At 35.8% G+C, this 16,980-nt stretch overlaps 1 protein-coding gene across 6 annotated transcripts in view; it reads right to left on the bottom strand.

Moving 5' to 3' along the window:
- Window positions 1-293: 293 nt before the first annotated feature.
- GABPA (GA binding protein transcription factor subunit alpha) overlaps window positions 294-16,980 on the bottom strand; it is a 38,813-nt gene continuing 22,126 nt past the window's right edge. For all 6 annotated transcript variants that reach the window (XM_007164141.2, XM_007164144.2, XM_007164139.3 and 3 more), the window contains exons 6-10: window positions 15,670-15,864; window positions 11,836-11,889; window positions 10,772-10,912; window positions 10,339-10,531; window positions 294-3,931 (exon numbers count right to left, since the gene is read on the bottom strand). In XM_007164141.2, coding sequence (XP_007164203.1) covers window positions 3,703-3,931; window positions 10,339-10,531; window positions 10,772-10,912; window positions 11,836-11,889; window positions 15,670-15,864 — 812 coding nt within the window. In that variant the 3' untranslated portion in view covers window positions 294-3,702. The remainder of the gene's footprint in view (window positions 3,932-10,338; window positions 10,532-10,771; window positions 10,913-11,835; window positions 11,890-15,669; window positions 15,865-16,980) is intronic.

The raw sequence follows: 16,980 nt of genomic DNA, 5'->3' as shown, positions 1-16,980 counted from the left end.
AACTTCCCTTCTGACAAGTACTCAGTGTTACCATTTCTTCTGTTGCTATTCTGAAACAGTTCAGCTTTGTGGATGGGGTTTTCATTTATTTTCTTAAGACTAAACTCTCTAACACCTAATTTTAGTTCAGTGGAATTTGTTCTTCCCAAATTGATAGTTTTTAAGTAAAGTATATGGGAATTATATGCATAATATACTAGATGTGAACTGTCATATTTTCATCTAACCTAATATCCCAGGAATTTGAGACTATCTGTATGATGGGGAAAAAACTTCTAAAAAACACAGAAATATACTGTATAATAGTTTTATTTTTCTCATTTTACTATTTTTACATTTTATGCACAAATATTTTTTTATCTGAGTAAAAATAGAAAATAACTGTCTTATGTAAAATTACAAAAAAAAAGCCACAAAGAAATACATAATTGTTGTTATGACAGTACAAGTGTCTTTATTTAAAGAGTAAAAATGTATGCAAAAATCCTCTTCCCTCTTACAAAAGACTGAGAATATTTTTTTCTGGCAGCAAGTGAAATATCACTGAAATATCAATATTTTTATACCCTCTAGATATGAAGACATTAAGTTAGTCACATGTTGTTTTGAAATTATGAATTTTAAAACATTTTTGTGCTATTTCAAAGATACATTAGTTCTTTTTAAAAGGCAGTAGCATAAAATGATGAATATGTAAAACAGCAGACCTCACCAAAAATATTCGGAGGCACAATCCTTTAAAGAAATATCATAGTTGAATTTCACCATTTATTCAGGGGAGAAAAACAACTAAACAATTTTTCCTAATTAACTGACACAGACTGACACAAAAATAAATGTGATGAGTCAATTCATGTGACAATCAACCACAGAGCAGTTCTGCCTAATTTGTTTGATTTTCTGATGCCAACACAAATTTCTAAACTTAAGGTCAGCAAGATATGTATGAAAGTTGGCTCAATGAGAATCTCATGTGGAAAAAAAGTTTTAAAACAAAACTGAACACACTTCATTATTTTTGTACTTACATGGTATGGAAGATGGCCAATAATTTTATCTTTCTCCCTTTTGAATATATTGTAAATTCTTCTATGGAAATTTCATTCATAAAAGCAGAGCAAATTATTTTATATTTTCTTTCAGAACACAAGTTATCTTTCAACAAAAGAAAAGACTACTTGGCTTCTGATAACTGCAACCTCAATAAGGACAATGGAAATAGTTTATTTATAAGTTGAGACAAAGTAACAGAAGTTTCTTGAGTCAACTGGGGAAATTAGTCTCATTACTTATGCTATGGTGCAGAAAACAATGGTGAGAGGCAAAGAAGAAAAAAGAAACAGCACCTGATCATGTATGAGAACTGTCTCTGTTCAAATGATAATGAGGAATAAAATAAAAACTGCAAAGGAAGAAAATGGATAGAATGTGGTTTTAAAAAAAAAAAAAAGTATCTGAGGAACACATAAGGAAAAAAGAAATAATAGTTTGATTTTAGGGATCTAGAAGAAATATGGGTGTTCCTTGTCTTAAAAATATATATACATACAGTTGAGACATAATGGAAATCTGTCATCTTCGCTAAAACTTTAACATGTCTCCCCCAAAGCATTTTAAATCAAAAAGTCAATATTTTTAAGCTCTTGATAACATACCAGAAGAGTAAACTTTATTATTATTATTTTAAAACTGTAAGTGACTTGTCAACTTCCCAGGCCGTCAGAGGACGGTGCAAACCTTCTTTTTAGCTATCTGTTATCTGAACTAGAGCTTCTATATATTATTTCATATTGCTATTCTATTCAGATATTCTTGCAATCACAGCATCCAAATTAAACTAATAATTTGTCAGTCTATTCTGTATGTGTTTATAAAAAGGTAAAAATGGAAATTACAAATTTTATTCTTTTTAGATTCTACTGCAGGGTCTTAGAGGACTTAGACACAATAAAAATATGAATGACGTGACATTACACGTTGCAGTCCGACAGCAGAACACTTCGTAGTATGATCTGAGGTTCCCAGAAAAGCAGGTCACCGACGCCTTCCTCTACGCGTTGCCCCTGAGACCCCTGCCCTATGGCTCTCTCCAAACCACCAGTTAGCACTAGCGGCAGCCACTGCTAGCAGCGCCTCTCTGACCGCATTAGCACGGCACTTTCCTCCTAGTTAGTCAGAAGTACTGAGCTCTTATTAGGCTGTTTAGAGGGATGGATTTAAAGGCGATGATGAGGGAGAAGGTACATAAAGTAATATTTGAGAATCAATCTTCTGCTATAAGAGGATTATTTGCCAGTATCTCATATCATGATTCGTGCATAATATCTTAAAACAAAAAGAAAAAAAGCAAGGAAACCAAGCACAGCAAGCAAGAAAAAAAGAAAGACATTTCTAGCCATTTCTGTTTCGTATTGGCTTGTGTTAAGTAAACAGTTTTACATATGTAAGAATTATTTAATTTTTAAAGAATTTTTTAAATGAGTTATCACCTTTTTTTTTGAGTTATCACCTTTTGAAGTATCTTTGCTTTGAATATTATGTCTTCATTTATATGTGTGTACATGTATATATATATAAGATGGTCAACTGGACATATAGATATCTGTACACTCATATATAATATTCAAAGGAAAAAATTAAATACATGGGAAATTTTGTTTTAAGAAAAGTCTGCCTACACTGGAGTTCAAAACTTCCTTTTAAAACTATTTGCAAGTAATTTACTAATGTCTTGAAAGGTAAAGTACTACTGACTGATTTAAAGTCTTCACTTCATCAGAAACCCAGGACTATATAAGCTGCTTTGTATAATAAACCAGCACTACAGGGTAATTAAAAAAAAAAAAAAAAGCCATACCAAACCAAACTAAACCAAACTTTTATTTTTGGGTTGAGGTATACTTTTTCAGTTTTTTAGATCTCTGATAGGGAAAGCAGAGATCATTTGAGAATTTTTGTAATAGTTGGTTTATTAGAATTTAATGCCTCTCTTATAATAACTTAAACTCTTGGCCTGACATTATGAAATAGCTATACAGTAAATTCTTAAAATTGGCTTGAGTAAAGCCAGATTTAAACCTGGATCTCTTTCTTCAGCACTGTTCCTCTGCCAGTCTTTTTACTGTCCTTTGCTTGCAAATATATAAATTACTTTAATAACGTGATGTTCTTAGTTCAGTAATTTATCAATATTATAATTTTATTTGATATGACTATTTTAGCTCTGCTTGATTAGATGAAACAGGCATACATGCTTCAGCTGTGAAAAATTCCATTTTCTGGTTCTATGTAAAAGCAACATCTAAAGCAGCAGAGAGGGGAAACAGTTATATTTTCAAAAATAGTTAAGCCAGACTGTTTCCTGGAGATACTTTCATTTATTTTTCATCAATAGCTACTGGCTATTTTTGGTTGGGCTAGACATTAATACTGACCAGTTTAGCTTTCTTGACTGTTAACAAACTATCCCACAATGAACCTGCCTAAAGACATTGTGGTGATCGTTTAACATACATATTTTCTAAAATATATGCTCAAAGTAAAAAGATCCAAATTCACAAGAGTATGAAATATTTATAAAAAAATCATGCAACAGATTGTACAGTCTAGAAATAAAAGAAGATTCAAATTCAGTAATAAAGGTAAGAGCAATACTTGCTCTAACATTTAAGAAAGACCTTGGACTCCCAAAAGGTCCTGGGCTCAATTATCCTTTTCTGTTTGCAGAGACGCAGTAGCCAGGGCTACTGCTGTGACTGGCTGGGCAATTCCATGGAGTTGCATCTTCGCAAGTTTCTTCTGTTCACATTCTGTGACCAAACGGTTCAACTCTGCTGCACTGTATCCAATAAGAGTCTTCAAGTCACAGACAAACTTGTATACAAATCTCTTGCCTTGAACTTTACAAATCATGTCCCCATCATAATAATACCTTTAAAAAAGAGAAAACACATTAGGACTATATAAAAAAATTTTAAATTTGGACTTCTTGGGAATTCCCTGGTGGTCCAGTGATTAGGACATGGGCTTTCACTTCCGTGGACCGGGGTTCGATCCCTGGTTGCAGAACTAAGATCCCACAGGCCGTGTGGTGCGGCCAAAAACAAAACAAACAAAACAGAAAATAAAATTTGAAATAAAATTTGAAATAGAATTACCATACGACCCAGCAATCCCACTACTGGGCATATACCCTGAGAAAACCATAATTCAAAAAGAGTCATGTACCAAAATGTTCATTGCAGCTCTATTTACAATAGCCAGGACACGGAAGCAACCTAAGTGTCCATCAACAGATGAATGGATAAAGAAGATGTGGCACATATATACAATGGAATATTACTCAGCCATAAAAAGAAACGAAATTGAGTTATTTGTAGTGAGGTGGATGGACCTAGAGACTGCCATACAGAGTGAAGTAAGTCAGAAAGAGAAAAACAAATACCATATGCTAACACATATATATGGAATCTAAAAAAAATGGTTCTGAAGAACCTAGGGGCAGGACAGGAGTAAAGATGCAGACGTAGAGAATAGACTTGAGGACACGGGGAGGGGAAAGGGTAAGCTGGGACGAAGTGAGAGAGTGACATGGACTTATATATACTACCAAATGTAAAATAGATAGCTAGTGGGAAGCAGCCGCATTGCACAGGAAGATCAGCTCAGTGCTTTGTGACCACCTAGAGGGGTGGGATAGGGAGGGTGGGAGGGAGATGCAAGAGGGAGGAGATATGGGGATATATGTTTATGTATGGCTGATTCACTTTGTTATACAGCAGAAACTAACACACCATTGTAAAGCAATTATACTCCAATAAAGATGTAAATAAATAAATAAATTAAATTAAAAAATTTGGACTTCTTACAATATTTCACAGATTATGCCATAAGAAGCCTAGTATTGTATCTATCGCAATAGCAATTAACACTGAGTTTATATAAAATATTTAATGTTATTATCCAAGGAAACTTCAGAACAAAATTTCAATGCTAAGCACTCTAAAATTTTACGTACTAAATCTTCAAAACATATTTTCAAAAATTACGATGAAACACTGATTTAAAAATAAACATTACTGGGGGCTTCCCTGGTGGCGCAGTGGTTGAGAATCTGCCTGCCAATGCAGGGGACACGGGTTCGAGCCCTGGTCTGGGAAGATCCCACATGCTGCAGAGCAACTGGGCCCGTGAGCCACAATTACTGAGCCTGCACGTCTGGAGCCTGTGCTCCGCAACAAGAGAGGCCGTGATGGTGAGAGGCCCGCGCACCGTGATGAAGAGTGGTCCCCACTTGCCGCAACTAGAGAAACCCCTTGCACAGAAACGAAGACTCAACACAGTCATAAATAAATAAATAAATAAATAAAAGAACGTGAATTTCTTTAAAAAAAAAAAACAGTATTAACACTAATAGAATTGTTGAAGATTAAAAGGATTATCTTTGTAAACTGCTTAGCACACAATGATTGCCACATATAGCCCTCTAGAAAATAGAAGCTATATTGATATATAGCTTTATTCATATAATATGAATAAAAATTTAATACACATATTCTTTGGATTGTTGGAATGTCCATTTCCTCTCTGTCTTGTACAAAATCCTTTATTATGTAGCTATGCTTTCATCTTTATCATTTTAATATGTAAAGGCTCTCCTCTTTCAGAGAAATTCTCCAAACCAATAGGGAGCCTCAAAAGAGTAAGCAAAAGGGCTTAAAAAAAAAAAAAAGAGAGGATACAGAAAAACATAAAAGAGGACATCATAAAGAAACAATGTTTCTTGGGCTTCCCTGGTGGCGCAGTGGTTGAGAATCTGCCTGCCAATGCAGGGGACACGGGTTCGGGCCCTGGTCTGGGAAGATCCCACATGCCGCGGAGCAACTAGGCCCGTGAGCCACAACTACTGAGCCTGCGCGTCTGGAGCCTGTGCTCCGCAACAAGAGAGGCCGCGATAGTGAGAGGCCCGCGCACCGCGATGAAGAGTGGCCCCCGCTTGCCGCACCTAGAGAAAGCCCTCGCACAGAAACGAAGACCCAACACAGCCAAAAATAAATAAATAAATAAATAAATAAATAAATAAAAGAAACAATGTTTCTAAACCTACACAGGTACATTTGGGTAAATCACTCTAGAAGTCTGGTTTATTGCTGTTTTCTATGGATATAAAACAGAGTTGGATTTATACTTACTTTGGAAAACAGACTTTATTTACCCCAAATGCACTGCCAATTCCAATAATAGGAAAAAAAGGTAAGTCGAAACTTTTCTGGGCTGGCAGATTTTGGAGACTTTACTTTAAAACTGCACTGCCCATTTGCGCCATTTGACGAAGAGCTGTTACAAAAGAAACAACTATTTGCAAAAGGACCAGTGGTACAAACGATCACATTTAGCAGGATTTTATTATAAAAATCACTCAGTTTAACCAAAAATCCATTAATGAAAAGACTACATGCAGGAAATTATGTCATCTTTCCCTAATTCTAGAACAGCTAAAGTATAATGGTTATGTTCACTTTCCCAGTAAGAGATATAACACACTGGGCATAGTCTCCTGTCTCCTTTTTTGTCAATTACATTAATACAGAATTTAGATCTCAGCCCACAAACCACAAATGCTTGTCATCCAGTTAAAATGCTGTAGGCATTTCAATTTCTTAAGAAAATTTCTACATAATATGTAAGGCTGTAACAAATAAGACACTTGCGAAAAAAGGAAAATGAAGAGGGAAAGTGGTTTTACATTTCTAAAACAAAAATGGAGTTGGTATAATCATATGTTTCTTGGTAAGAGGTTATAAAACGTCATACCCATACATTCTCATTTAAATTAACACTTAATTTTACTTAATACTTCCTCCAATCTAGTAGATGCGTCATACGACCACATATAACAGCACTCACTGCATTTGTTTCCTCCCTAAAATGAAGAAAGTAGAAAGGTACACAATGCCTGTATTTTCTTTCATTCATTCATTCATTCATTCATTTATGGCTGTGTTGGGTCTTCGTTACTGCGCACAGGCTTTCTTTTTAGTTGCAGCGAGCGGGAGCTACTCTTCATTGCGGTGCGCAGGCCTCTCATTAAGGTGGCTTCTCTTGTTGTGGAGCACGGTCTCTAGGCGCGCAGGCTTCAGTAGTTGTGGCACATGGGCTCAGTAGTTGTGGCTCGTGGGCTCTAGAGCACAGGCTCAGTAGTTGTGGCACACAGACTTAGTTGCTCCATGGCATGTGAGATCTTCCCGGACCAGGGCTCGAACCCGTGTCCCCTGCATTGGCAGGCGGATACTTAACCACTGTGCCACCAGGGAAGCCTCGATGCCTGTATTTTCATGGATATGATTTCTTTTCTCCCCACCCCTTTTTTTTTATCTTATATTTTTAAAAAACTTTGAAATTGGGAAATATATTACACAAACAGAAAGGACACAAAAGCGAACAGCTCAGTGATTTATTACAAAGTGGACAGTCCCCTGTTAACTGTGACTCAGGTCAGGACACAGAACACTGTCAGCACCTTAGAGCTCCTCTGCGGCGCCTCCCCGTCATCACCCCTCCCTTGCTCTAAAAGGTTACACAATCCTGTTTCATGATAATAATTCCATTGCTTCTTTTTATAGTCTTATCACCCAAACATGCATCCATAAATGCTGTAATTTAGTTTTGCTGTTTTTTTTTAAACTCTACTATATAAATCCAGTATATACTCTTTTGGGTCTGGATTTTTTTCACTGAACATTATGTTTGTGACATTCACCCATATCAGTGCATTTTTAATGGATACACAGTATTCCCTTGTATATTATAGTTTATTTATTCACTCTACTGTTGATAGATTTTTGGGTGGTTTCTGGTTTGGGGATGTTATAAATAATACTGCTATAAGCACGCATGTGAACATATATGTACATTTTTGTCTGGTACATCCTTAGAAGACAAACTGCTGGGTTATCGGCCACAGTTTACCTTCCTACCAAAAGTGTAGAAGCATTCCCACTGCTCCATCTCCTCACCAACACTTGGTACAAGCAATTATTTTAGTTTTAGCCACTCTGGGATGTGCACTGTACCATTTTATTGTGGTTTTAAAATACATTTCCCTGGGCTTCCCCGGTGGCGCAGTGGTTAAGAATCCGCCTGCCAATGCAGGGGACACGGGTTCAAGCCTTGGTCCGGGAAGATCCCACATGCCACGGAGCAACTAAGCCCGTGCGCCACAATTACTGAGCCTGTGCTCTAGAGCCCACAAGCCACAACTACTGAGCCTGTGTGCCACAACTACCGAAGCCTGCGCGCCTAGAGCCCATGCTCCGCAACAAGAGAAGCCACCTCAATGAGGAGCCTGTGCACCGCAACGAAGAGTAGCCCCTGCTCGCCGCAACTAGAGAAAGCCCGTGCACAGCAACAAAGACCCAACGCAGCCAATAAATAAATAAATATAAATAAATAAATAAAAATACATTTCCCTGATTACTAATGAGGCTGTGCACCACTGCATATGTTCATTGGCCATTTGGACAATCTCTAGTCTAATGTGTCTGCTTAAGTTTCTTGCCCATTTTTCCTAATTTTCCTATGGATTTGTAAGAGTTCTTTAGATATTCCAGGTAAGAGTCTTACGTCAGATATGTGTGGCTTGACTTTCACCCTCCTAATGATGGTTTCTGATGACCGAAAGTTTTAAATTTAAATGTAGTCCAATTTATTGATCTTTTCCATTATGTTAGTGCTTTTGGCTCTGTTAATGTCTATCCTCATCTACTGAAGTCAAGTAGGTATTTCTAGATGCCTCCCTATTCTACTTTCACATTTAGAGCTACAAGCGACATAGAACTGATTTTTAGTATGCTATGAGGAAGGGGTCAATATGGATAGTCAACTGTCCCAGCACTACTGATTGAAAAGTAGGTCTTTTCCCCACTGCCATCTTTAAATCAAATGTTCCTATATTCTTGGTTCTATTCGGGCTATCTACTCTAATCTTTGGTCTATTTGTCTATCCTAAGCAAAGAGCACACTGTCTTACTGTTGTAGCTTTACAGTGAGTCTCAATATCCTGTAGAGCAAGTCTTCCCACTTTGTTAACTAATCTTCTTCAGGTGTCCTGGTTATCATGATACCTTATATTCCTATATAAATTTTACAATTATCTTGTCAAGTTCTATGAAAACATTTATTCAGGCAGTTACTGCATTGAAAGTTAGACCAATCTGGGGAGAACTGACATCTTAATTATTAATTCTAATAATTCATCTGTAATTTTGAGGGGACTTGTTATGTACACAATCACATCAACTGTCAAAACTGATTATACAGAAAGGATCTTCAGATAGTTGGCAAAGTGTTTGAGACTGAATAAGTGATAAGTACATTGAAAATAAAGCACTGTAGTTACTTATGTATGCTAAGGAAAACAAATGGTCATTCTGGAAAAGAAAAATAATCATGATAAACTATGTAATAGTACTTACATGCCATGATCCTGTAACAATAAATACTGATCTAACCAACACTTCCACGTAATTATATAATTACACTTGGATGAAGGGATGGGAAGGGTGTGTGTGTTAATGATGAGAGGTAAATCGTAATCTCCGTGTGCAATTCACAAACAACGCTCTAGTGAAACATGAAGTAGCAGTAAAAGCATGTTATTTAGGAATACGGAAGTAAACTGCAGAACTGCTTTACCAAATTCACTCTTCCAAAAAAATAGACATAATTCCTATATATCTTACTTCTCAGACACTTAAGTGCACATACTGAATTTCTATCGTTGTAATAAGCATAATTTATGACAGTAATTATGTCAAAAACTTTCATACCACTTACGAGAAATTATAAATAATTATTCTACTCCAACTCAACTGATGTAAAGTTTGGATATTCAGATTTAGGCAGATTGTGGGGGAAGGAAAAACAGGGAAATGGGTTGACATTTTGCATCTAATTATAAAAATTGACAATATCTACGTATTTGCTAGAATTTACACTCATTCAGTTCACCTATACCAAACGATAGCATCTCTGTTATGTAAACAGCAGAAACCTCAAAGATTAGATATGCTGGTTTTAAACATAGTACATGCTTTTAAATCAGATAAAAACAAATAATCTTAGAATCATCTTTTAAAAAACTCTATGTACCTCAAATTATTAGTAAAAATTTTTAAGAAGTAATTTTTAACATAAATGTGAATTAGTTTTTATTTACATAAAGAAAACAACATTTTATAAACGAGTATTTTAACATCATTACATAATAGTGTTTACACTAGAATAAGAAGCTATTTTTTAGAAAGGTTTGATACTTAAAGAAAAGTAATAAATTCTTACCTTAATGCACGACTAAGTTTCTCATAGTTCATTGTAGGTTTATTTTTACGTTGTCCCCATTTTTGTGCAACCAGTTCGGGCTGATTTAGCTTAAATTCTCCTTCATCACCAACCCAAGAAATGCAGTCTCGAGCATCCTTGTCAGTAAGTAGTTCTAGCAAAAACTGCCACAGTTGGATTTGGCCGTTGTTTCCTAAAAATTGACAAAAATGACAAACATTGACCACAATGCTATGGATTAACAGAGGGCAAAAGACAACACACAGGTCTTCTAGTGCATACCTCGGCCACACTAAAAACACAAATTTTTTTTTTACAAATGCTAAGTATCGCCAGAGAAACAGTCCATATTCACATTTTCATACTGTGAAATAAAACGAAATATACATAATTCGACAAATTTTATAAATATCAGATGATAATGCAAAAATACCTGTTCTGTTCCCAGGTGAACTTCTATCTTCTCCTGAAATCCTTGGAGCTCTTTGTACTTTAGCTGCCTTTGCACTACTATTTATAGCTTTAATGGCTGTTGGTGTAGCAGACTGCACTGATGCTGGAATAATTTGCACAGCTGCAAAGCAAGACAAGGGAAAAAATTTTTTTTCTCCTTCCAATACAAACAGTGGAAAAAATTACTGAAAGAAATAAAATGCAATTAGTTTAACTAACGCCCCTCTAATTACCTCAGCACAAGTTCAGAGGATAAGGTATAATGTCGGTATTACAGTTTGTGAATCTTAACATGGCGAATAAAAGTTGGTCTCCTTATTTTGGAAAAACTTACTGATGTGATAAATCTAGTGATACATTAAAGTTATTTTAAAAATCTATTTTGTAAAATATTTGTTCATAAAAAATGGTTTATCAAATTTTGGAGAATGTGGACAAATGAGAATTCACGTTCCACCGCTGATAAGAGTACAAACATACCCTCTTTGAGAAAAACTTTGGTCTTACCTAGTAAGGTTGAAAGGGTAGAAACCCCGTGATATTACAACCAGAGAATCTCACATGCATTCTTACAATATTCATTCAATGATGTTCACAAAGTTTTAAAAATAATATATAGCAGTGAAAATAAAATTGAACTACGTGTATCAACATGGGTCTCATAAATGTTAAACAAAAAAGCAAGTTACAAAAGGATATGCACAGTATATCACCATTTTCCCCCAAAAGTTTAGACATGTATACAACAATGCCCTAAAGTGTTTATGGTTATGTAAGTTGGTAAAAAGATAAAATATGCATAGAATAATAAACATCAAGTTCAGGACAGTCATTTAAAATGGGATCTGTAACAGGTAAACCTGATATATAAAGTTTTATCTCTTATGGTATATACAGATGTTGGTTATACTTTATTATTTCTTTGTATATCTAAAATACTTCATACGAAATTTAAAAATTAGTTTTTCTTTTTACTACCTTGCAGTACTAAATAAAGAAAACATTTCTTACTGGGCCACATATTATGGGCACATGAATACTCACGTTGATCAATTGTAACTATTTCATTCATCTGTTGTTCTTGGCTTGCCAATACATCTGAAGAACACACATAAAAATTTTTTGTTTTCACTTAAATCAGAAATGCAAACTCCAATCCAGTAAAATTCAACTTAATAAAAAAAAAAAAAAAACAACAACTCCACAACTAAAACAAAAACCAAGCAAACAAAAAAGCAAAACATCAAACAATTGAAACTTATTGGCATAATAACCTAAAAAAATCCTTGATAGTCATTTTACAGGGAAAAGATATTTTTACGAGAAGTAGCAGAAGGAAAGTTCCAAATTCTTTTCATGTTCAGAAAAGTTATTCAGAGAACCAGGGTTTTCTAAATGTAAATACCTATTCTAAATCTATTTATCTATGTTTTATGTAAAATAGGAAATCTTCAATAACAGATCAAAGATAAGAATATACATCAGAATGAAATTATTTAGATACTTTCTTCATCAAAAAGGTTCTTTCTCTTCAAGATGATCTGAGAGAGCATCATAATTTACTTTTCTAACATCCATTTTTTAATAAAATGGCTTTAACTTTAGAATGCTTCTTCTTAAAGACAGCCAAATTTTCAGTGGAATTGTAGCCGTCCTCAGTGTCACAACTGAACTAAATAATTTAACATGTCTACAAATACAGCTTTCAACATGAGTTACAGTGTAAAAGGTCCTAGTAACCCTTTGGAGAAGCATTCATTACTCACCTGTTGCTATTCCCTACTTAAATGCTATTCTTTACCTCTCAGACAAGAGTTACACTTCCCAGTCTATATTCCTTCAGCCTATTTAGTGCCCGTCATAGACTGGATGCTTCTCTCTTGAACTGAAATTGCACCTACCAGCAGTCATCTGTGTACTGAGTGAGTCCTGGGGCCTGGGCTCCCAACACAGTTCTACTTAGGATGCCACGCCAGGATCCAACTAAAGACACAGAGCTGGAGAGGACTGGGAAACTAAAAAGAGATCTGAATCCTACCTATCAGATGGGAGCTTTCTTTGGGGGTCCTGAGTTTGGGAGTTTAAACAATTACATGGAACTAGCCTCAGATCTGGGTTCTGATCTTAGCACTCACTTACTGGCTGTGTGACTATGGTAAATTATTCAACCAACTTCACCACTGATTTCTTCATACTGAAATGAGATACCCCCACCTACCACTTTATGAGGTGCTTGTAAGGATTATAGGAAAATATTTTTAAGAAGCACAATGCCTGAAACACAGTTAACTTTTCAGTAAATTGAAGACACTATTCTTTTATCCACATTCCTAGTTCTGAGCATTCTCCCCAAGAACCACTGCCCCTCTTGAAGAAAAATGCATGCTTTATATTTGTGGTATATTTTCCCTCACATTTTATAAAAGTAACTTGAAAAGGCAAAGTGCTATTGGAATGAAATTGTTCCATTCGTGACTGTAAATGAACACAGTGCCCTAGACCAAAAAGAGGCGAAAGAGAGTCACCGCCACACAGCACAGGCATTACTGATCTGTAAGATCAGCTTCTCAGCCCTGATTTTCAGAGTGGAGTTTGGTTTGTTTCCTGGGGAACTCTCAAGATAACAAGGCAGAACACAGAAAGAGAGGGGCTTTGGAAAGGCTGGTCCAAGACCATACAGGCACTCTAATTATCATATTCCTCTATAGCCCTCAAATCCTGGTCATGCATGAAGGAAGCAGAGCCCTAAGGGACAAAGCTCTGAGCGTACGGAGCCATTTTATGAAGAAACTTTGGACCCTAAAGGTATAAGGCAATTCTTTTTTCTAAAGAAGACCCTCAGCAAACTGAGAGCTTTGTGCCTTTGGTGACAGAAGACATATTCACACGAAGAAGGACATCATAGAGCTGGTCCTACTGGAACGTTTCCTAATTATCTTCCCCATGTATTGCAGGACTTCGATGAAGTTTCACCAGAAGGGAAGCTGCAGGAAGCTGGTGGCTCGGGTGGGAAAACTAACACAAATATGTAAAGATGGAGCGCTACCTGTTCAGTACTGCGTCTCCTTGGTAGATCATTGAGGAAAACATAATAAATGCTGGGTTAATAAATGCCTTTCAGAAATATGCTGTAGACTTCACTCTACAGGAGGGGCCAGAGAACTAGACCCAAAGGAGCCTGTTCTGAGAGGTAAGGCTTGTGAATTATAGAAAGTCTGCCAGAAACAGCCTTACACATCACCCTATCCATTCCCAGATTCTGAGAATTAGATTCCCAAACCAGATGGGATTTCCTCGCCAGGCAAAGAACCACGGCCAGATAAGCAAGGAATTCCCTAAGGTACTCATCTAGGCTCTGGGGCTTTGTTACTTTTGAAAACAAAACAATTCCAGAGCAGAGCTCTTCTGAAGAAGACCCATTCTACTACTGACTGCAAGGAGATGGAAAGATACACAAGATTTCTCTGCCCCCTGTACTAGGAAAAGTCTCCGAATGAGCTTTAACATTTGAGATGCACTGGGAGAACCAGAGAGAAACAACCAAAAAGTGCTGACCCGGGAGACAGAGCGAAAACCATGAATTTGAGAAAAACGAAACTGTAGTCTAAACACTGTCCTTGTTCTATTCTCGAGAGTCCCTACAAGAAAATGTTTCTGTAAACATAACTTACATGTTAAAAACCTGAAACAATTCAGAATTTACCTTACTCAGCTGAAAAGCTCTGCAGAGAAGAAAACCTGTGAAGCCAAGGATAAACTTTCAACCAGAACATTCAACTTATTTATCTAATAGGAACTGAAACTGGAAATAAACCCTGTAAATATAATGAATGTAATAAGTCTTTTAAATATTTTTTTCCTCCTAATATTTAAGAGAACCAACACAAGAGAGATACTACCAATAAAAACAATGAAGGAAAGCCTCTTTACAGAGCTTATTTCTTATTCAACAGCAGATGAAAACCCTAAACATTAAATGACTGTGAAAAATCCCTCTACCAGATCTGTCCCCTTACTGGGTACACAGTAGGATGAAATGCTACCAGTTACATTTTCATCCATAACCATTATAAAACAAAGTCAGAGTGTCCTATTCACAAATTCTGAAAACTATATGGATTTGGCTAGCATTCCTGATTTATTTAACAGCGTCAGGGAATGGGTTACTGCTAAGATATTTTAACAGTCACTGAAATATAAGATGGATTAAAATTCAAGCAAAATAATTTACATCTATTTGAGCTCTTTTTGTTGGACAGCCATAATCATAATAATAATGTCTGTCAAGCAACATGGTAACACTATAACCAGTGGCTTCCAATTCAAGATGGTGGGTTGCATACTTAACACTTCCCCTTTCTCCCTTAAGATCCCATTCAATTAAAAGACATTTTAAAAGATTTAATCCCAATAATGAAGGGAATGAGAGGGAAGCCATCTGTGAACAAATAATCTTAAATTTCTAGAAGATGAGCATAAAGGACAGAAGTGACTGATGAAACAGAAGTCAACAACTAGAATATATGAACAGAGCTAAATGCAGGGCATAGAATTTTACTTCAGAACTTGGATTCTAGAGTTAGTCTGCCTGGGTTTGGATCCTGGCTCTGCCTCACCCTAGGTTCTATAACCTTGTAGGGGCTCTCTAAGCCTCAGATTCCTATGTATCTGAAAAGATAGGGAAAGTAATGATCTGTGGCATTAGTACAAGATCAAATGAGATAATACATATAAAACTCTCAGCACAGCCTTACACAATTAATAAGTGTTAATTATTATTGCTATTATCAATGAACAATTTAGATGAAAACAAAGTTATAAAGAAATAAAACTAAACTTAAGCTACAATGCAAATAGACAATAATTTCAATTTTATACATTTTCGAAGAAGTTCCAGATGACTCCAGAGAATTTCTCCCCGAGGAACCCGCTGAAAAAAATCTTCTTGGTTGAGACTACAGAGTTCTCTTCCGGAAATATTCAGCGTAGTGAGGTCTATATCGGTCATGCTGAATTCCTTCATTACCCAAACCACCCAATGCAGGACTTGGTCTGTGGACCACTGTATGGGATCTAAAGAGAAAAATATTAGCATTGGCCTAGTCGCATCTTAGATATTATATAAATTTACAGTTAACTTGTCAACACACACACACACACAAACACGCAGATAAAATCCAGACAGGTTGTTATTTTTCAAGTAAGTGAAGTAAATAAACTCATTATATGAAAAAAAAAAGATTCTTATGCTCTATTTTCTCCTTAGCTCCTTTTCAATTTCTTAATCTAAATTTTTGATGGATTCATTTATTTCTCCATCAGTTAGTGTGGAATTTTCCCAAGAAAAACAAAATGCAAAACTGCTCTCCAGTGGGCCAAATGGAAGAATAAAATACATGATTACCTTGTAGGAAATGGAGTAAATTAAACAAGTTTTAAAAAATTATTTTGTAGTAGTGTATGATTTGATGCACTGAAAAAAAAAAACTATAAGGGGTTTCTGGGGAGACGTATTCTCCAAAATATGAACGTAATCTTTCCTCACTTTTACTTCTTCTTTTTTTTTTTTTTTTTTTTTTTTTACTTTTACTTCTTGTAAAAAGCTAGTAGCTCCTGCACTTACCCTTATGGTGGCACTTACAATACAAACGTTAATTGCATGTCTACTCAGCTGTCTCCCCCTATAAAACCTTGAGGTCTTAAATATAAGGACTGTGTCTTGTAAACCACTGAATCTTCAGAGCTTACCACGGCGCTTTGTGCGTACATTTGTTAAATCTATAAAAGGTGAATCCAATCCAAATAGTTTCATTTTCTTCATCATTTTTTACTATTGAATGAATTCACAAATAAAAAAGATGGCCAACATGTGTAAATAGTTCATGATTGTATCCCTGGCACGTAACGGAATTTCTACTCACAGAATTTTAATAAATACTAGCTGAATTAATTTTGGTATAGGTATTTCTGCACGGAGAAGGTAATCTATCCAAATGGTATTGATTATATGTCCCCAAGATGCATGCTATTCAATAAGAAAATAAGTGAGGAAAAATAACACTTAGGTACTTATCAAGAGCCAATTTACAATAAAAATGACATAATACAGGATTGAAAGCCACAGAATTGATTTTTTATTTGATTTTTTTCACAAAGAAGTTAAGGAAGGAAGATTCTAAGAAGATGGCA

The sequence above is a fragment of the Balaenoptera acutorostrata genome, chromosome 4, assembly GCF_949987535.1.
Source record: "Balaenoptera acutorostrata chromosome 4, mBalAcu1.1, whole genome shotgun sequence".
NCBI lineage: Eukaryota > Metazoa > Chordata > Mammalia > Artiodactyla > Balaenopteridae > Balaenoptera > Balaenoptera acutorostrata.
Note: the sequence above shows the minus strand (reverse complement) of the source record. Positions and strands in the feature narration are given on the sequence as shown.